Consider the following 22,798-nt stretch of genomic DNA (forward strand, 5'->3'; position numbering starts at 1 on the left):
GTGAAATGAACTAGTTCAAGAAGTGGTGAGCACCCCGTCCTGGGAGTCTTCAAGCAGAGGCTGGTGTGTTATGGTGGGAATTACTCTCATGTACAGGTTGGACTGGTTGGCCACTGACGTTCCTTTGGACTCTGTGGAGATCCAAATACCTCATTTTACAGATGAAGAAACTGAGGCCCAGGAAGGAAAAGGCACATCCATAGGTAGTAACATTTAAAAGATGGATTTGACCTTGGAACTTTTGACCTCGAAACTGAATCTCTCTACACTGTGCCAAACTGCCTCCATATAGCAGGCATTTAATGAATAATGTTTGTTTAATGAATTTGAATGATTATTTAAGGTGTCTTACCAGTTTACCATGCCTTAGATGACATACCTGACAAACTGAATTGCTATGTTCCTAAGGCTATACTGCATGCTGGTGAATAATAAATCAGCATCCCCAAATCAAGGCTGTAGAGTCTAGCCAGTAGACCTTGTTGCCAATTTATTTTTATTTTTTTATTTTTTTGCTTTTAGGCAATCGGGGTTAAGTGTCTTGTCCAGGGTCACACAGCTAGTAAGTGTCAAGTGTTTGGTCTGAGGCCAGATTTGAACTCAGGTCCTCCTGACTTCAGGGCTGGTGCTCTATCCACTGCACCACCTAGCTGCCCCCCAATTTATTTTTAAGATACATATTTGCAGTCAAAAGAGTATGATCAATGGTTGTTAAATGTGATTGTCATTGGTTAAAAAATCATCATCATCATTTAGACAACAAGTAATGATATTCTAGAATATGAATTGCATCTTTGTCCCATCCATCACTACAGGCAAAGCAGGTTACAGCTCCCTGGCTCTGAAACTCCATAGTGAGCATTCCATTTTCTCTTCGGGTGGTTCCACTGCCCAGCTAAACACAAAGCCCATATATAGGCCAAACGTAGATAGGTCCTCCCTGCTGTCCAAGTCCCTGGGCTTTGTAAGCCCTAGGAATTCAGCTAGGGGCCAAGCCTTGCTTTACTTTTGACATGTTTATAACTGAGATGTCCCTGCTCCTTTCCTAACCACTGCCACAAACTGAACACTGAAGAATTAAATTTCTCCAGATCTCATCATGCTCAGGCCAGCTAGGGTAATAAGAGTTTTTCAACCAATTGGACAAACACCAATTAAATGCCTACTCTGTACAAGGTACCCTGTGGTGAATGTATGGGAAGACATGGAAAAGGATAGACAGTCATGGATGGGTCATTATTATGTATCACTAGAGATAATATCCAAATTGATGAGATCTAGATTCATTTGAGTAAGTACAAGGGACACAAAGTCCCAGAGGATTCATTAATTACAGATAAGAATGCTTATTTTTGAATACTCCAAATCCTATACAATTCTTAATTCTTAAGTGGGAATAAAATGTTCTGGAATGGAACTCTAACCTATCCAATAATGGTGCCTTGACTTTGGGCACCATCACCAAATGCTAGTATACTACTGGGCTATTAGGTGGTGCGGTGGATAGAACACCAGGCCTGGAGTCAGGAAGACCTGAGTTCAAATCCAGCCTCAGACACTAGCTGTGTGACCCTGGGCAAGTCACCTAACACTATTTATCTTAGTTCCTTCATCTGCAAAATGATCTGGAGAAGGAAGCAGCAAACCAACTCCAGTATCTTTGCCAAGAAAACCCCAAATGGGGTCATGAAGAATCAGACATGACTGAAAACAAGCAAACAACAACATTAGGCAAGACATAACCCTAATATGAATTGGCTTGTTTCTCTAGCTATGACCACTTTTCTTATCCTGTAGATTTCCTACCATTGTAAAGAGACTCAAATAAAGTATGAATTGTAAAACAGAGAAGTTTTAATTATATTTCTTTTATGACATTATTGCCCTACAATAATCAGAGAAATGTAATGTCAAATATATCTAGGATTTAACATCAGTGGTAAAAATGTGTTCTGAGCAGACTCAAAATCTTGAAGTTGAAGGAGACTTTATAAAGTCATCTAGTCCAACCTCTGCCTTAATGAGAAATTTTGTGTAGGAATCCTCGAACATAATTTAATGTTCATTTTCTAAAGCAAGACATTAATGATACAGCCAAAGAATTCTTTCCTCTTTCCCTACACTTACATGTCCTTAAATAAAATAGTACAGTTCTCATTGTTAAATGTCATTTAAGTGCCTAGCATGCACAATTCACAAGTATGGGAAAGACACTTTTCAGGCACCAAAGCTACTCTTAATTTTGATCCAAGATCAAATGACAAGAGGCTAAACAGAATCAGGAGGAAAACACCATCCATTTATTGGAAGATGATTGTTTAGCACAGTGCCTGACACATAGTAGGTGCTTAAATTTTGATCCAAGACCAAATGACAAGAGGTCTAAACAGCATCAGGAGGAAAACTCTATCCATTTATTGGAAGATGATTGCTTAGCACAGTGCCTGACACATAGTAGATACTTAATAAATGCTAGTCGATACACTGACTGACTAAAAATAAAGCCAAGTCTATACATGGAAAGTGAAATGAAGAACTGAAGCAATTCATCCGAAAAAGTCTAGCAGAAAGAATCTTTCATTTGAAATTGCATGATAATTTAGGAGTATACATAGTACAAGTGTCCTAAACCATTTTCTCATCATTGCGCACCAAAGAAGATCAGTGAGATAAGATGGCTTCGGAACATTCCTAAACATCCAAAAATGTGCAGTCGCTTCCATAACGCTATTTGAGCCAACATTTCATCAGCCTGCTCTGGTTTAGTTGTTCAAGATCTGCCATGAGGAACCATAATAAACTGTCATAGTGAACCCCAAACCAATTTTCATCATACATGCATTAAGTCAAACAAATTATTTGGGTTGGAATCATTGGGTCATTCCAATTAAAAAATGAGTAACAATGGAGGAGCCTTCTGCCAAGTTTGCTCTAGGATGTTAATAAAGTGTTATGTTCTCTCTAACACCAACAGTCTCCTTTGCTTGGGGAATAAAAGAAAGACTGTATTTGGGATGGTATTTCGTTAGTTATCCTTTTTGATTTATGATTTAGTATTTGGAAATTCCAAAATAAAGTAAAAACTCATGGGTTGCTACCGGGAAATATAGGAACAACTTGAAAAACTTGGTTTAGGTTGGATAAACACAAGAGCTGGACTGTTTTTCCTGCTGTACGTTTTGCTATTGACATTTTGTTTACTAATGTTTTCCAGGACAAAAGGTATTGAAGTGTAACTAACTATAACATTATATTATGCAATCAGTTTAACTACAGAATGAGTTTTTTAATATGCCCTTTCATTATGAGAGGCAGGGTGTTAGGTGGAAACAATGCTAGAATTTGATTTGGCAGACTTGGGTTCAAATCTAGCCTTTTAACCCTAGTCAATTCATTTAACATTTCCAACTTTCACTCTCTTCATCTGTAAAATGAAGCTAGTAATAGTGTCGACCTCACCAAGCTGTTGGCAGCAAAGTACTTTAAACCTTAACTGAGGCTGAGTTGTTATTTGTCAACAACAAAGTGAAAAGCAATCAGAATGGTGACCCTCAATGCTAAATTCTTCTGTTTTTCCATGATCTAGACTCTTCAGTATGCCCTTTGGATAATTCCACCCTGCTTCTCTCAGGAAGCAATGCTTTTAAATATTTCTTTTCAGCAAATAGTTACTCCTCAGGAAATACCTAATTTTAAATATGTTTCAAGTGCATTTATTTCATAAATTTTAAGGCATAAGTAGAAAAATGAGTGACTGTACAACTTCTTTGTCTTAGCCCTTTGTAATATATATACACATATAAAAAGAAAAGGCTGTTTTCAGAGGGCCAGTCTGGAGCTAGCTAATTTCTGCACCCTGCTTTGTGACTCTTCTTAGGCAGCTTATGAAATCATAGACTAGTAGCATTACAAGGAACCACAGAGGTGATCGTGTCTAGCCCTACCTTACAGATGAGGAAACTGAGGCCTTGAAAAACAAAATGATTTGGCCATGGTCACACAGCTAATAAATGGCAGGGCAGGACCAGAAAGAACCAGGCCTTTTATATTCCATTCTGGTATTCCAATGCTTTTTCCATGAAACTGCTCATATTGTTCAAGCTTTAATCATTTTTATTAATCAGTTTGGTGAACTAAAAAGACGGCTAACCTTGGAATCCAGAAAGACCTAGTACTTCTTCTAACATGGGCTAGTAGTTAGTTCATGGACTGGTCATTTGATATCCCAGTTGCCTAGGCAACTCTGTAAGACCTCAAGTTACAGAGAGTTACAAATTTACACTAGTAGAAGGAGTTTCCATACTAGTGAGACCATAGGCCCAAGTATTTATATAATTATAAAATTAATCTTTAATTTTTATTATCATGAATTCTCAGGCTTTCCTTTTAGAGTCTTCCACTTCAATCAATTATTGATCTATCTATAATTTTTTTTGGCTTGGCAATGGGGTTAAGTGACTTGCCCAGGGTCTCACAGCTAGTAAGTGTCAAGTGTCTGAGGCTGGATTTGAACTCAAGTCCTCCTGACTCCAGGGCCGGTGCTCTATCCACTGTGCAACTTAGATGCCTCTATCTATGATTTTTTTTTAAATTATCTGGACGCAGTGTGGTACAATGGAAAGAAAGAACCTTGTCTCTAGAAGGCTCTGGAATCAGAGGATCTGGATTCAAATCCCACCTGTCACTTCCTTTGTGACCTTGAAAAACCTGCCCCCTCTGGGCCTCAGATTCTTCATGAGGGTGTGGAAATAGATGGTCTCTGAGTCTTTTAACTCTGGATCTATCACCCTATGAGCCATGGTTTCATCTGTGTGGGGGCCTCCTGGTGAGTAAATTCTCTCCTAGATAGATGTAAGCAAGTTTTCAATCTAGTAAGTCTTAGAGAATTGCCTACAGGTACGGAGTGGTTAAGCCCAGGATTCTACAGCCAAGATACACAATTTATTTTTCAGACTAAGAAGAATAAAGAAATGAATTTCATTTTTTCTTAGTAATCAGTGCAGTCCCTTGAGTTGGTGAGGACTAGAACGTGACTAATGCCTATGCATAGATTATGGATTTCGAGCTGAAAGAGATCCTAAAAGCCATCAATTCTACTTCTCTTCATTTTAAAGCTAAGGACAATGAGGCACAGAGGTTAAGTGATTTGACCAGAGTAATACATAGTATCTAAATCAGGATTTGAACCCAGGTCTTCATGATTTTGGAACAATCTATCCACTACTCCACAATGCTTCTTATATGGCCAGAGAGGAGTGGAGGATGAGTTCTTTAGAGTTGGATGTGTTGAAGGGTTGTATGCTCATTATGTTAGAAGGATTGGGACTCAGAAACTGCCTTAAGCTACATCTAGTTATTTATCTGCATTAATGATTTAATGTAGTGCCATCATGGCACAATAGATAGAGGTTCTGGCCTTGGAATCAGAAAAAAATGAGTTCCAGTTCTGGCTCTAACACCAACTGACCGTGTGACTCTGGAGAAGTCACCTAACCTCCCAGTGGCCCCAGACAACTCTTCAAGACTAAAAATTGCCTCACAGTTACCAGTCTCCGTTGGCAAAGTGAGTCACTCCACTGGGAGCTCTGTGCACAGGTGAATTAACAGGTATAGACCAAAAGTTCAAGTCACCATACCGATGCTAGGGAGACAAAGTCAGAAGCAAAATAGTCCATTCCAAGTCCTCAAAGAGGTTTAATTTAAAACTGAACTGCCCACTGTATTGGGTTAGTTACAGGAGAAACCATTCTCTGACTGGCATCCTAAACATATAGAAAGTTTCTTGTCAGGAGCAGCCAGGTGGCACAGTGGATAGAGTACCGGCACAGTGGATAGAGTGCCAGCCCTGAAGTCGGGGGACCTGAGTTCAAATCCGGCCTCAGACAATTGACACCAGCTGTGTGACCTTGTGCAAGTCACTTAACCCCAATTGCCTTACACCCCCCCAAAAAAGAGTATCTTGTTGGGGACATTCAGAAATAGCCAGAAGAAGCTACCACCCCGTTCTGTTTCTGTCCCCCTTAGAGTTATATCCATGGTGTTTTCAGAGCACAGTTAAACCCAAGGAAGGGAACCTTTCATTTCCAGCAGATAGTCACCAGCCCACCCACAGCTATTTGAGAGTCTGGGAGCTTTCAGAGCCTCCCGCAGCAAGAGGGAGAATGGAGTCCCACTGAAGTTTAATGTGACAACAAAGTGATTTTTCTCCCGTGACAAAATGTCCCACTTTGGATTAGTCACATATTTTTTCAAACATCTGGCAGACTTCTGCAATACTTTGCAATATAAAATCAGCACAGAAGTAGATGAAGTTACTGTCCATTTAAAACGTACAAATGAAAATATTTTTATAAAGATTTATCTTGTTAATTTTGCCAGAATGGGAAGATTTAGTCATGGGAACTGGACCCCATCCACTGTAGCATTCCCTTTGGCTTTAATGATTTCCTTCTATTTTGAAGGAAAATAACAACAACATGGCTCTCGAAGGGAAAAAAGAATAAGCCCCCACAAATCAAACTACTTCTTTGAGGAAGTGATTTCAACTCATCTCCAATTATGGAATTGTCAAAGCAAGACTCGCCAGTTTCTTTGTTTAGAGACTGATGCATTGTGGGAAATTCCCTCAGTAAGGTAGCAGAGTCACTGCTATCTGTGAAGTACAGTCCTTCAGGTGCTACAATAGACGTACAGTGTCTCTCAAAAAAATGTTCCAAAGCTAAAGCCAAAACACAACGCAGCTTTAAAAAGGTGGCACAGGAATCTGTAATTTCATTAGATGCAAGACTATAGGGCTGTTGTTGAGACATTAATTTAAGCTTTCCATCTCCCCCCACCTCCACCTCCACCTCAAACTTAAAACCACTAGTGGAAATAACAATTATTCTGAATTAAGAATTTGAATTTATTCTATTAAATGTCCAGGAAGCTGTATTCTTATTTAGAATAAGGAATTCAATGAATGTAAACGGTCCATAATTAATGACAGTTTATAGAATCATAAAGCCAGAGCTAGAAGAGGCCTTAATAGGTCCAATTCTTTATACAAATGAGGAAACTGAGACCTAGAGTTGACTTGCCTAAGGACACACGGGTAGAGCCAGAGCCAGAATTCCAACCCAAATCCTCAGACACTAAATCCAACAATTTTTCTCCTGCCTCAATCAGTTTTTAAAAAGATACTTACATTTCTGCCAATTGTTTTTTCCATTAGTTACGTGTCCAGAGACTGCGTTTTTATGTATAGGAATGATTATTGAGTCAAGGCCAGATTGCCCTTTCTAACTACACACTCTTCCCATACAATCTCCTCAGAATTGTACATATGGAAGAAGTTCATATAGTGCCAATAAATAACACAGCAGCTGATTTTTGTACCCATGTCACTTCCTTTGTCCTCTAGTCATTAGGTGTCTAAGTGACACTGGATTTTTTCCATTTGCCAGGTGAAATTTTAGGGAAAAATCAGAGAACCTTTTGATGCTAATTGCTTCTGGAATCAGTCCATGAATGCTACAGTGGATATTAAAAATGCCAAGATTAACAAGCACGGGGCTAATCAATTTTTGCACATTAACCGCTTCTTTATGTATCTGTGGCTCTGTGTATTTTGTCTACCCAACACGTACAGGAATTCAAGCCTATTGGTACCGCTCACAACAGAAGGGCACAGCCTTTTGTTGCCGCAGCAAATATCGACGACAAAAGGCAGGTAGTGAGCTCCTCCTATAATTCGCCAATTGGGCTCTATTCTTCAGGCAATATTCAAGATGCGTTACATGGACAGCTACGGGGTCTTATTCCTAGTTCACCTCAAAGGTAAGTATTGACTCTTAGCTTCTGTCCACGATGTTTTTGATGACGTTCCTGTTCTGTTTGCACCTGAAAGTCCAGCTCTTGATGTTCAATGTTTTTTCTTTTTCTGAAAAAATCATATAAGATCATACCCTTAAATAGATATTCGTCCAGAGCACTGCTCTGTTGTTCAGGTACCCAAAGCATCCATACACCTGAACATCTGGAGGTGATGAAGAAATGGCAGCAGGACTATCATTCTTCCCATAGTCATAGCAAATTCGTGACCTCTTAATATTTACAATTTTAATAGCAGATAGATATCTCAAGCACCCAGTTTGGGAAACAATAAACAAAATTTGTGTTCATTTGATTGCATCTTAAAATTAATCTTTGTTGACTTTGTTGGTGGTGGTGTTTTTTAATCCTTTGTTTTTACAGGACGCGAACTACTTTGAACACAAGCACAATATTCGGCCCAAACCTTTCATACTTCCAGGCCGAAGCAGGTCATAAGCTTTACCAGTGTGCACTAAGGAACGCATGGATGTTTTGACCGATTCTTACTAATTACCAAAAAATGTGATTTCGGGGTGTCTTACATTGTCTTTGAGTGGCATGGACTCGTTGTAAAGCTTATTTAAAGGGGGAAAATGCTTGCTTCACTAGCATAAATATAACCTCCCATTTCGTGAGTAAATGTTGACATTTATGGAGCTGTGAAATTTACAGCTATCAACACAGATATTTTTAACTAATGCACTTGTTCATGTGGAGACTGTATCCAGAATACTTTGACCTTTTGAGTCATACAACATGCACAGCACCAGGGCAGAAAAGCCTAGCCAAAAATGAAAAGGGAAACCTCTCTGAAAGTTGTAAGGAAGCCAGGTAGTACACAGAAAGAAGGACTTTTATACCATTATAAATATAAACCCACCAATTTCTACCCCTTCTAACCATGACACCACAATCCCTCATTCTTACAGGCACACACACCTCAAGAGAGGCCCTTGGCACAGACCTATCAGCAAGCTCTAGCACCCGCTTCTAAAAGCTATTTTCATTCTTCTAGATCGCCTAAAGCACCCACAATGCTTTGCACATTTTAATACATGCCTAATTAGTATTTGTTACAATGGATTGCTGAACTGAAAGGGGGATGGTAGGAGAGGCTCAAGAAAAAGGAAATGATTTGGGGCTTAGAGTTGTAAGTAATTGGGTTGGGTTGGGTTGAGTTGAAATGAGTGATAGAGTAATTTTCACATTAAGAGGATTGGCTGATTGCCTTAACAGAGATGTCTATAAAACAGTGAAGTGGATTGTTTATAGTTGATAGTCTTTTCAAACTATATCCAAAATGGAAACCACCAGCTCCTTGTGTTACGGCCTTGGGTGACTCTCGTGACCTAGTCTCTTTCCTCTCAACTGCTTTAGCAAGCAACCAGAAATAGGACTTATGGTAGCTTCCTCTTCAAAGAGGAAGATGGATTTTTCCAACACAGGACAAAAGACCACTGGGGGGAAAGGGGATAGAAATGATCTCTTCTAGCAAATAAAATTTGAGAGACCTTAATACAGTGCCTGTGGAGAATAAAATCCATTGTCTCTTCCCCACGCTTTCCCAGTTTTTCTGATTCCCCCTTTTCTTCTTTTTCCCTTTTCCTCTGCCTCCCTGTTTGCTGAACTCACTTCTGTCAAGCCCATTTCCACATCTGGCTGTTCTCCCTTCTCCTTGTTCATTCCTATAGATGGTAATTAATATAATTTATTAAAATAGAAAAACAAATTGTACTTTTAAACCAATCTTCAAACAACTTAGCAGTGGTTCTGTAGTAAAAAGAGTACAGACTACAGAATTAGAGGACCTAAGTATGATCCCCTGCTCTATTACTTATTAATGGGGGGACCCTGGGCAAGTCACTCAGCCTCTATAAGACTTAGCTTCCTCATCAGTAAAATAAAAGAGCTGGAGTAGATAATCTCTGAGGCAGCTGGGTGGCACATTGGCTAGAATATTGGACCTGGAGACAGGAAAACCTGAGTTCAAATTTTGCCTCAGGCCTCTTACTAGCTGTGTGTCTCTAGGCAAATCACTTAACCTCTGTTGCCTCAGTTAACTCATCTGCAAAATGGGGAGAATCGCATCTAATTCCCAAGATCGTTGTGAGGATAAAGCGAGATAACATGTGTGAAGTACTTTGAAAACTTTAAAGCACTATATAAATGTTGGTTATTGTTATCATTATCTTCTCAGTTGCTGATCCTCTGAATTTCCTTAATTTACTCGTCAAGATTAGCTTTTTGGATTTTTTTTGAGGCTAGCATAGCTGCTAGCCCATTAAAATGAAACATAACTTTGCCACAGTAGTATAATACCATGCCCTTATTAAATATGTATGCACATTTAGCCTCTTTAAGGTAACAGATTCAAGAAAATTCATCATAAATACACTCATCTTGCATTTTATATTAAACATGTCTATAATTATATAGATTTCACATTCTCACATTTATACAATTATCATAAATATCTCATCTGTCCTTAATTCTCTAGCCAGGTTTAAATTACAGGTACTTCACTATGACTATAATAGATTCCCTTGTATTTTGCTGTGGTTTAATGATTTTTGCCATAATCTAAACATTAAATTTCCATGGCGTACACTAAAGATATATTATAGACTAACATATGTAGTAGCATATACTGATATGCTATACTAAATTTTATATAAAGCAATACTTAACTTTTATAATTTATCATATATAACATATAATAATATAATACACTGAATACCAGCTATTATTATATAATATATGAAGTAATTAGTGGTGAGAATTATTAGTATATTATAATTTTAATATATAGTATCTGGTATTTATACTACTTTATATATTGAATCTCATTCAATTTAAACAATTCTGTAAAGTAGATACTATTGGAATTATGATACCATTTTACAGGTGATAAAATTGAGGGTCAGGAAAATTAAATTATTTTTCTCATGGTCATAATGCTGAGTGTCCATTGTAGGATTCAAACTCATGTTGCGCCCAAGTTCAGAACTCTTTTTACTAGTCCACACTGCTTCTCGTGTGCGTAGGTCCTCAATCTAAGATTATCTAAGACTATCTCTATGTGAACCAATCAATTTTTAAAATGATCCTGTAGGTTCTCCTCATCCCAACAATTCTCCTTCTCTTCGTACGTGGATATATATACATATATCCACATACAGAGATATATAAAACATTATATGTTTCCACATTATATTATGTCATATGTAATTGTAATATATTTTATATAAAGATATATATTGAATATACAATATCTTATATTTATATGAACATATATGTATTATAATATAATCTTCGTCCCAGAATAAATATATAAATATTGTATATTCAATATATATTATTACATTTATATACATTTATGCTGGGACAAAAATTTCTAATGGTTACTTCCAGAGGAATCTCAAAACGCATGCCAAGGAATCTAGCTCTCCCTCTTCCTAGGGTAGAGAAGAGTCACTGCTCCACATTTGTCAAGCTCATGAGGTGCTCCTGATGTTTTCATGGGCACACTCAGAAATACTGAATGCCAATTTCCCACCACCATCACCATTACCCTAGGTATGGATGTTAAGAGGTAGGTAGTGTGCTTCATTATCAGTCATTGTCATTGACCAGAGTTCTTTCATCTTTTTAATTTGTTTGTCTGAAAGACTTTTCAGTAAGTTGCAATGACTCTATTTGGCCGACAAATTTTGCAGCAAACCCACCTCCAGTGAAATTATTAACCCTATCCCTATCCCATCTCCATCCCCACCTCAGATAAATCAGTTAGTCAATAACCATTTATTAAGCACCTACTATGTGCCAGGCACTGTGCTGAGATACAAAGAAAGGCAAAAAACAGTTCCTGCTGTCAAGAAGCTCACCAACAAGCTATGTACAGGATGGATTGGAAATAATTAACAGAGGGAAGGCACTGGAATTAACAAGGGATATGGAAAGGCTTCTTGTAGTAGGTGGAATTTTAGCTGAGATTTGAAGGAATCCAGAAGGCAGAGATGAAAAGGGAGAGAAATCCAGATACTGGGGATAGTCAGTGAAAAGCCACAAGTTTTGGAATATGTCTGTTCATTTCTGAGACTGCTTGGTTCATGCAGATATGACTTTAAAGAATCTTTACAGCCTTTTCAGCTTAGGAGAAGCTAACAGAGCTGTCATCCCAAACTATTCTTGGTGGAAGTATAATTAGTTCACTGTTTAGAGCCAGATCTTCTCAGGGTGAAAACAACTGTTTCAGGCAGCATTAGCTAACAATTTCGCAAGCTATGGTTTCACTCTGTGATAGCCAAGTCAATACTGCCATGACCGAATCAGACCACATAGAAAATCTACCCCAGTTCCTCTAGCAAGGCAACTCAGGCTGAAGTGGTTTGCAAATACCAGGCCTATTATTTGTTCAGTATTGAGACAGCCCCAGGTACACAGAGCCATTTGGGCTTTGGGGGGATCAATCACATTTATCAACAATTTTGTCAACCTAGTTTTAACCTGTCACTGAATGGAATAAAATGAAAGGATTAATTGTTATCTTTCTAATTTAGCTATAAAGAAGATATAATTGAGGTCAGGGTTCACAACTTATTTATATTTGTTTCTTCATGTGCAGTATACCGTCTTGCTCACAGTAAACATTTAAGAATTATTATTATTAATTATAATTTTTACACTGGGCTTGTGATTTCATCAGTAAAGTTAAGTCTCAGGAAGGAAATTTTCCCTTCCAGTGCAGATCAACAACTGTTTCACAGCTCGTATCCTTAGAAAACTGTCAGAGGTACTGAAAAATTGAGTGACTTATCCACTTAAGATCACCCGGCCAGTATGAGTCAGAGGCAAGACTTTGACTGACTCCAAAGTTAGTTGTCCATCTACCATGTCATGCCACCTCTCTGTTAATGTTAATTGCCATATTACTGATGCTTTCGATAATATAATTACCCTCATTTTACAGATCAGAAAACTGAGTCATGAAGAGTTTAAATGTCTTCCTTAAATAACAAAGCTAATAACAAAAACCTCCATCTGTGGACCCCTCCAACACACCTCATTCCACTACAAAATTTAATATCTTTACAGAATGAACAAATCTAAATTAACAACATTAATCAAATGGGCCAGAACATTTCTTTTTCAATTTACAGTTTGTTGGCAGAAATTGGCAGTATTCTAATAGCTCTAAAGTTAGCAAAGATATCAAAAGCTCCTAACATAGTTCCTGGGAGAACATTGACTGTGAGACACTTGAGGCATATGTATTCCATTGAGCACAGAAATGTTCATATTAACAGTGTGCTAATCACTGCTACTGAAGTCTGTAAATAGACTTCCTTTTGATCCTTCAATAGGATCTTTTTCCTCATAAAATGTACCCATCGGTGCTTTCCTTCAAAAGGCACCTGTCATGTTGCTTTCTGCCAGTGGTATGCAGGTTTGCGCTGGCCTATTGTCTCACTTCTTGCCTGGCTCTGGAGAATAACTAATGCTTAGCTCAGTACCTGGCACATAGCAGATGACTAAGAATTACTGATTGATTGATAATTGATTGAATGTGGGATTGCCTCCTTGTTTTCAAATTTACTGGGCTTTTTCTGGAAGTAGCACACAACCAGCACTCAATAAATGCTTATTAAATGAAAATTAATTAACAGCTGTTTTCTATTCATTTGCATTTGTTTGTGAGACATAAATTTTACTTGAAATTAGATGATTTTGCATAAATGTCATATGGGGAAAAAAACACATAAATAAAGGAAATCAGAGTACTATATTGGGGGTTAGAAGTCCCAGGTTCAAATCCTGACTTTGTTACCATTCAGTTGGTCACTTAACCTCTCTGGGCTCTAGTCCCTCATCTGTAAAAGGAGGAAATTGGACTTGGCTGGTTTTTAAAGTCCCTTCCAGTTTTAAATTTATGATTGTATGATCCTATGATATGAGTCCTCAAAAGTGTGCTGCTATCCATGGCAAAAGCATGGATTTTGAAATAGAAGACCTGAGTTTAAATTCTGGCTATACTACTTACTACCACTGTGACTCCTGGGCAAATGTCTTATTTCCCTTGAAGTTACTTGCCTAATCTGTAAAATGGGTGAAGGGGGGTGGCAATCTCTAAAATCCCTACCAACTCTAAACCTTCTGACTATGTCTCTGCTAGTGAGACTCTCTGTCTGTGAAATGACCCTGTAGCTTCAGCAGAAAAGCCTTCAAATTCTTTCCAAGGTTGAGGATGTTGATATCTCATATTATATCTCCCCAAAATTCACTCATGGGATTCCAAAAATAGGAAAGGAAAGTTTGGGTCATCCAGACTGGAACTTCTGGCCCTTTATTAGAAATTAGAACGTGGGAGCCTGCTGACACTCTGTAGGAATGGGGATTTTCTTCTGCACAAGTCCCTAATGCTCAGGAAGTCACCGCAAAAAGTTAACACTGGCAGAAGCAGCTTTTGGATTAAGTGCACAGTCTCAAGTTATAAAATTGGCTGCCTACATGAAAGTCTGTGAGCTTAGCCAGTTGTCTGATTTTTCTAAAGGTTCTCCAAGGTAATTTCTGAAGCTGCTAACACAGTTGTGTTTGTTGAGACATGAGGCTTAAGTTATGAGACAGCAAGTCTTTGTTTAAAGATTTTTTAATTGCCAAACAATAGCAAACAAAACCATATTTTTATAAAACTGCTGTCGTGACACATTGCCTTTGTTTAAAGAAACTAAAAAAAAATTGTGAAATAACAGCAAATAAAACTATACTTTGTAAGTTACAAAATTTAGCTCTACCAGAGACAAAAGATTAAAAAGATACCAGAGACAAAAAGATACCAGAGACTTCAGGACATCCTAAAATTCAGCAACTAACAACCTAACTGCATCAGAGACTTGCCCAACTGGGGGACGATTTTCTTTTCTTGTTTTTAATTATAGACCAAAGTCTAAAACATTTAAATACATTTTTTTTTGCCTGCTGTGCTTAATAACTATCTGTGAAAGACTATTTATTTGTTCCTTAAGTGTGGCAATTCAGAACCGCAAAAGAATGTCTAGCCTGTTTGATCTTGCTCACAATCCCTTTTTAGTTTAATTTTCAACAAAGGATTGTTTAAAATATTTGTCCTAAATGGAAAGAGCAGTTTGGTGGCATTCATTACTGTTGCCTTTACTTAGACTTTTCTCTGAACAGAGGGTATATACTTCTTTTTGAGAAATTTGTTCAGGAAGACCTAGGTTCAAATCCTGCTTCTGATACATACTAGTTGTGTGACAATGAGCAGGTTAGAACCTTTCAGTGCCAGTCAACTTCTAATCCTATAATTCACAGATGAGTAACAGATCTGCATCTGGGGAGGGAATTTCCACACTGGAAATGCCTCACAGAAGAAGAAATCACAGGTCCAGCCCTCATTCTCCTCCCCCACCCCCTAAAAAATTCTCCTAAACTCCTGGAACTTTTAACCAATATATTTCATAGCAGGACAATATGAAAAGATGTACTAATAGTCTTGAATGCTTTAATTTCTTTCATTTTTCAGTCCTAAATTAAAGGCATGGTTTTTTTTTTCATTATTCCTTCTTATTGCCTCTGTCCTTTAAAATAAAAAAAAATCAGATTGGGCTGGAATCAATATCCTTTTGCTTTTCTGTTTTTGCTGTAATTCACCTCTTTCCTTCTCTTTTCAATCCTGTTTAACTTCTTTGCATATGTTCTTTATTTTACCTTGTGTCTGTATACCCTCATTTCCTGGGTCGTCTTTCTGTAACGGGTTATTATTAACACAGTGGATGCAGCACTCCCTCCGGCATTGATTGTGGCAGCGGACGTAGCACCCCTTCATCCATCAGTACCATTAGCACTATTTGCCCGGGTGACTTGAAAGTTGCTGCCAAGATGGCCCCTAACATTCCCTTGGAAATGGAACTTCCTGGTGTGAAGATTGTTCATGCTCAGTTTAATACACCCATGCAGTTGTACTCAGATGACAATATTATGGAAACCCTGCAGGGTCAGGTTTCTACAGCCCTGGGGGAAACACCCCCAATGAGGTAATCACTGGCCGCATGGACTATGAGCAAACTAACTAAAATGCATGAAGGATGTCACATGTGATGGTGTGTTTTAACATTGACTTCTGTGGGTTTTTCAAAACTGAAAGATCATTGTGAGAAGTAATAAAGCTAAAGCCAAAACATGTTGCTTGACAGACATTTTTCTAGGACATTGATTGAAAGGCAGGCATTAGAGTCAATACATTGTCCTGCGTGCCCCTGTACCAGCTGCCTGGCTTTTTAATTAAGAGCTTTTATGCCTATTTCAAAGCAAAATCATTTTACAATATTTTTCTAGATAATGGCTTCACTGCCTCTATAGGATGCTGCTTGTTCTAATGGCAGGTGATCCTAATCAGACCAGAATTTAGCTCTACGTCATTTGACAGAGTATTACAATCAATGAGAGGTATAATTTTTTAAAAATGTGTGCAGCTAGCCAAGCTTTCTTGAGACAATTGCTAAAGCTGTATTTTTTTTTCATTTTTGCTTGTCACAGAAATATTTATGAACAGGATTCTAAATAACAGTCATTATCATGGATGTAAATGGTTCAAAATATAGAAATTCAAAAATACAAGCTACATTAATGTAAAACATATCTCCAATATAAAAACAGCTAAGAAAGTTACACTTCGAGGAGACATCATGAGAATCTCTTTGAAAAACTGGGAAATTAAATATACTCAATTTTTTTAATGGAACAATACCTATTTTTCCTCTTCCTAATAGACAGCACTGAGCTTCAAGACCTAAAATATTAAATAATGTTCTTTTGTACATAAGTAGCTGTCACAAAGGGTTTTAATTGCTTGTGGTAGCCACGTGGGCTGTATGGTCCTAGGACTTGGATAAGGCCATGATGCCACAGGTGAATGGAGTCACTTCTCTTCAAGGATACCTGTAGGGAGGCAGCAAACACATTGGAAGCAGCAAACTTCTGGAAGAGCCACATACAGGCTTGTAACGAACTTGAGTACTTATGGAATCATACAACTGACTAACTGTTTCTAGATGTTCACCACTGACCCTCCTTGGCTCCTAAACTGGCCCTTCCATGGCCACCTCTTAGGCTAGCTGAGTATCAACATCTCTGAGCTTCCAGGAAAAAAAAAAAAGTAGAGAGGACCAAACATACAGTAGTGTTAGGAGAAGTTAGTTCTGGTGACTATTTACCAGCAATGTAACAGGGAGGGAAAGCCAAGGACCTGAACGTGGGATTCGAACTCGGTTTCCTTGTTGAGGGACAGAAAAGACAGCAAGTAAGAAGGGAATGGGGACAAACAGGACAGTGCCAAGTCTGGCAATCGTCCTAGCATCAGTTAGGTCAAGGATCCCTTTCTTCATTGGCACAATGGTAGAGATAAACCTGATTAATTTTTGAGAGAGAGAGAGACAGAGAGAGAGAGAGAGAGAGAGAGAGAGAGAGAGAGAGAGAGAGAGAGACAGAGAGAGGAGAGAGAGAAGGTAGGAAGGAAGGAAGGAAGGAAGGAAGGAAGGAAGGAAGGAAGGAAGGAAGGAAGGAAGGAAGGAAGGAAGGAAGGAAGGAAGGAAGGAAGGAAATCTCTGGCTCCAGTTCAGATTAAGCAAATCCCAATGCATTCTGTGATGGGTAGACTCCATCTGAAACATGGGGTCCAGTAGTGGCATTATAATGTAAGATGTAACCACATTTCTTGATGAATGGTTGAAGCAACTAGGGATGTTTAGCCTAAAGATCTGCTATATGTAAAGAGGAGGGGACTTATTCTGTGTTGTTCCAGAGGACAAAACCAGGACCAGTAAATGATTTCCCTTTCTCCCTAACCAACTCCACCCCACTCACACCCAATGAGTTTCCAAGTGTCATTGCCTCTACTTTAGAGATATCTCTTAAATCCATTCCTTTTACCCCATCACCTCTACCCCAATGTAGGTCCTCATCATTTCTTCTGAATGATTCAAATAACCTCCCTCAATCTCCTTCATGTTCCAGTTTGTCTTCTATTCAATCCATCTTTCATACCCCTGCTCAAGTCACCTTTCTAAAGGACTATTTTGGTAACATCCCTGTCCTGCTCTAAAGCTTTTGGTAACTCCTTGACTAAATAAAGTTGAAATTACTTAGCTTCACATACGAGGTCCTCTGTAGTCTGGCTTGAACCTATCTTGTAAAATTTACCTCATACTATTTCCCTTCATACACTCCACATCCCACCAACTGGATTATTCTGTTCCATTCTTCCCTCTCCTATTTCTACACTCATGTTCTCCCCTGTACCTGGAAGATACTCCCTGACCTGCTCCCTGTCTTCCTATTGACATCATTCCCTTTCCTTCAGTGCCTAACTCACAACCCACAATCTCCATGAAGCATTCCTGGTTCCCCTAAGTGAAATCTCGCTTTAAAAAAATTTTAATGGTACTTTTTAGAGAACTCATCTATGACCTCACTTGGACATTCGATTTGTAGCTATTTTTGTACATGGCTTATTTCCCCCACTAGATTTTTAAGCAACTTGAGGTAGGGAACTGTATTTGATTTCATCTTTACATCAAGGGGTATGCAGGAGCCAGCTCTATTTCAAAGTGAGCATTTACACCTCAGAAGACAAATCAGGGCTTGATTTGTTATCTTGTTGACTGTCTAAACTTAAGAAGGCAATGGAGAATATGTTAATAATGAAGATTAAACTTTAAAGTATGTTGTGGGTCCTTTTTTTCCCCTCAGAAAGCCGACTGTTAAATATTTACCAGAATACCCCTGGTTATATCCCCAGGACCTTGAACAGTGACCTGTACCTAGTAATGAATATTTATGAAATTAAAGCTATAATGAGGCAGGTTTTAGTTTACCATAAGAAACAATTTTATAACAACTGGAACTATCCAAAACTAGAACAGGCAGTCTTGGTAGACAGTGAGTTCCCCATCATAGCAAATGTTCAAACATTGGATGTCTATCTGTTAAGGATGCTATGGAAAGGATCAATAGACCTAATTAGGTTGAAAGTCATCTTAGAGACGGTCTAGCTTACTTCAGCTTAATTTATAAAAGGAAAGCATCTGAGACCAAAATTTTGAGGTAATATCAGCTAAATAGAAGCTCCAAACTTAGATCTTCTGACATCCAAACTATTATTTTCTCCACTACATCATCCTGTCTCTTCATTGGAAGAGAGATTAGCCTAGACAACTTCTAAGGTCTCTCCAGAGGTCAGATTTTATCAATCTTTCAATGTTTTCCATTCATTTACATCATGATTTGAAACATGGTCAAAATTTGCTGACAAATTTGCAGATGTCTGTGCCTCCAACATGACATTTCCCAGTAACAAAACCTTTCTGAAAATGTCAAACCTCCAAAGCTTTGAGGGGAGTGAATAAGTTGTTATTGGATGACATTATTAAGGTAAGTTACATGAGGTCACATCACAATTTTCTACTGATGCAGGCTCACTTGGAAGATTATGATTAATATATGCTATTGAAGAATTCTTAGTGTTGTGATGGTCATTTCTTATTGAAGCATCCCTATGGGTGCACTGTTTCAGTTGCCTAATGCCTCCCTTTACTCTAATTTCTTTTTTTAGTGAATCAACAGCCTCTGTGCCTCCCCAGTCAGATGTATACAGGATGCTTCATGACAATCGAGATGGACCTACTCAGCCTCGCCAATCAGGCTCTTTCAGGGTGCTCCAGGATTTAGTGGACGACCCTGGTGAGCAACTGTTTACATGTCTGTCCATCTGCTATTGGTCACAGTTGGTCACGGAAGAAGATAGTAAGGGAGTACAAAATATTCATAAATATATATATATATATATATATATATAGCACACATACATACATATATACATATGTATATATAGGCAACAAATTTTAAAAATCAGTTTCAATCAACAAAGGAAAATCAAAATCTGATTTTTTTTCTGACAAAGACACTATTTCTTTATGTCATTTCACTGCTTAAAAAGACCTTAGTGACTCTACTTTTTTTGACCAGACCTATGATTTTATTGTAAAAGTGAGGAAACTCCCTCTGCCAATATAGTTCTGCAACTATTCTATAATTTACAGTCTTAAGAGAGTTGTCTAGGGTTCTAGAGTTTAAATGACTTTCTCAAAATCACACAAGCCATTATGTCTCACAGGCAGAACCTGAAGCTATATCTTCCTGACTCCCAGCCAGGCTCTCTATTAACTACACCAGGCTCCCTCTAGTTCAGGGACCCTTTGGTAATCAGGTAAAATCTATGGACCCTTTCTCAGAATAAGGTTTATAAATGTACACAATTAAAAATAATAACACAATTTAACTATAATCATGCTATAGGATTACAAAGGAAACCAATTGTATTGAAATGCAGTTGTAATTTTTTTTTAATTCACAGACCCCAGTTTAAGAACCTCTGGCCAATAGGATAAAGTAGAAATGGCATTTAAAGCCCTCTACTACCTGTCCCTAACTTGTCTTTCCGTCCTCATATCACATTACTGCCTCCCATGATTTCTATACTCCAGTCAACTAAACAATGTGTTTCTGGATCTTTTCCTGAACTCTCCTGCTTCTGAGTATTCTCCCAAATTCTTTATCTTCATTGGACAAAGGCCTCTTTCTGCAAGGTCCATCTTAGGTGCTTCCTCCATGAAGCATCTGCTGATGCTCCCAGGTGGAAATTATTTCCCTGGAGCATTTCATTAAGATCTCTTTTGTCCCTATTGGCCTATATTATATTTAATGGTGTCTTTATACATTTCCTCTAAAAAACAGTAAGCTACTGTTTAATTTTAGGTCCCTGAAACCTAGTATAGTGTCTTGCATTTTATAAATATTTGTCAAATTACAAAAAAATCAGTTTTCTGTTTATATAAAAGACTTGTAGCTATTAGAAAAAAATTAATTTTCATAAGGCCTCAAATAACGATTGCTTAGAAGAACCAGAGATGTAAGTCTGATTTTTTTTTCAGAATAGACTGCTCTAAAATGTTCTATATAGAAACCCAATAGGTACAAAGCAGATAATTTTTTTAAAATGGGGGAAGGTCAGTCGTATCTCCAGATCTATTCTCAGGGATAATGATGTCCACAATCAATTAATCAGTGGACAGCTACGGAAAGCCTACTTTAATAAAGGGATGGTAGAAGAATGATAACTTTGTGTTAAATAACCATATTGTGTTAAATAAAAAAATAAATTATTATGGTAAACCTATGCTCAGAATCTAGGAAATAGACAAAGTAGGTAGGAACCCATAAGGTGAGAGGTATTGAGGAACTCCCCTGACCTGAAATATTTCCCCTTGTCTTCCACAATGCCTGAATTTCCAAAATTAGAGATCTGCTCCTTTAGGAGAAGCCATTTTGAGGTCACACAATACCTTGTCACTCTGTTAACACCCAAATTAGAGTATTAGATCCCTTCTAAAAATCAGCTGGCTAAGAACTGGGCCGTCAGGTAGGAATACAAAAGCAGAAAAGGACTGATAAAAGGGATGATTCTTCACTCAGCCATATTGTTAATACAGTTTTTAAATGTCCATGGAGAAAGACTAAGCCAACTCTCTCCATGACTTACTCCAGTCTCCAATAGCCCTTATAGAGTAAATTCCTTACCTTTCCCCTATATCCTCTACTAATACAGACTAAATTAATTCTCTAGTATGTGTATTTATATGTCTCTCTGCCTACGTTTAGAGAACAAGCTATTCTGCATAGTTGCATGCAGTTGTTTAGAAGCAAGAGTGTATGAACAAAACAGGAATTCTTTAGGTTAAGATGCTCATCTCAAAAATAGCAGCTGGTTGTGAACTGGTTCCGTCATTATGGAGCAATTCGGAGCTGTACTCAAAGGTCTATACAAACAATACATACTTTTTGATCCAGCAATACTGCTACTTCATCTGTATCTCAAAGACAGCAAAGGAAAAAAGGGAAAGGACCCACATGTACAAAAATATTTATAGCAGCTCTTTTTATGGCAGCAAAGAATTAGAAAGTGAGGGCATGCCCATCAAGTGGTATATGATTATGATGGAATATTATAGTGCTGTAAGAAATGATGAAAGGAATAGTTTCAGAAAAACCTGGGAAGACTTGTATAAACTGATGTAAAGTACAGTGAGCAGAACTAGAACGCTGTACACAGTAACGGCAATAACGTAACGATGGCCAACTGCGAAAGACTTAGCTATTGTAATGAAGACAATGAGCCAAGATAATTCCAAAGGACCTGCAGAGAAAAATGCTATCCACCTCCAGAGAGAACTAATGAACACTGAGCACAGACTGAAGAGTGTTTTCTTTGACTTTATTTTTCTTGCTTTCTCTCCCACAACACAGCTAATGTGAAAATGTTTTGCATGACTTCATATGCATAATAGGTATTGTATTTCTCACTTTCTCACTGGGTGGGGAAAGGGCTAGAAAGAGAGAGAGAATTTGGAACCGAAAATAAAATGTTTTTTTTTTTAAATAGCAACTAGTGTTTTTTAGCAAAGAATTTGGACAGCTGCTCCTATATCATAAATGGAAATATTTTGGTTTTTCAGACGACCGTCCTGCTGGGACAAGGAGTGTAAGAGCCCCTGTCACAAAAACTCATGCTGGCCTTGGGAGTGGACAAAAGATGCCACTGTGTGACAAATGTGGAAGTGGCATTGTGTAAGTCTCCTTTTTTGACCTGGATGTTTACTATAAATCTTCACTAAGAAAGGACTTGCATGAGTTTCAAGGAATTCTTAATTTTTTCTGCCTCATATAATAATAGTGATAGCTAATATCTATATAATACCTGAAGGTTTGCAAAGTACTTCACAAATATTATCTTCATTTATACTCATGACAACTCTAGAAAGTAGGTGCTATTATTTCCCCAATTTTAGAGTTAAAGAAACTGAGGTAGAAGTTA

The 22,798-nt window shown here is 38.0% G+C and overlaps 1 protein-coding gene and 1 long non-coding RNA gene across 4 annotated transcripts in view; one reads left to right on the forward strand and one right to left on the reverse strand.

Moving 5' to 3' along the window:
• The window catches only part of LOC110222587 (uncharacterized), a 174,161-nt gene that overhangs the window by 117,989 nt on the left and 33,374 nt on the right, over nt 1–22,798 (reverse strand). The gene's annotated exons all lie outside the window — the stretch shown is intronic.
• Nucleotides 1–22,798, forward strand: part of PDLIM3 (PDZ and LIM domain 3) — a 59,420-nt gene that overhangs the window by 32,329 nt on the left and 4,293 nt on the right. Inside the window, exons 4-7 of one of the 3 annotated variants that reach the window (XM_021007656.2) lie at nt 8,236–8,303; nt 15,642–15,905; nt 19,481–19,608; nt 22,440–22,551. In XM_021007656.2, coding sequence (XP_020863315.1) covers nt 8,236–8,303; nt 15,642–15,905; nt 19,481–19,608; nt 22,440–22,551 — 572 coding nt within the window. Of the gene's footprint in view, nt 1–7,630; nt 7,819–8,235; nt 8,304–15,641; nt 15,906–19,480; nt 19,609–22,439; nt 22,552–22,798 lie in introns of all 3 variants that reach the window. The other 2 variants (XM_021007655.2, XM_021007653.2) reach the window with 2 other exon arrangements.

This window comes from Phascolarctos cinereus, unplaced genomic scaffold (assembly GCF_003287225.1).
Source record: "Phascolarctos cinereus isolate Bilbo 61053 unplaced genomic scaffold, phaCin_HiC Scaffold_9;HRSCAF=440, whole genome shotgun sequence".
In the NCBI taxonomy this organism is placed as follows: domain Eukaryota; kingdom Metazoa; phylum Chordata; class Mammalia; order Diprotodontia; family Phascolarctidae; genus Phascolarctos; species Phascolarctos cinereus.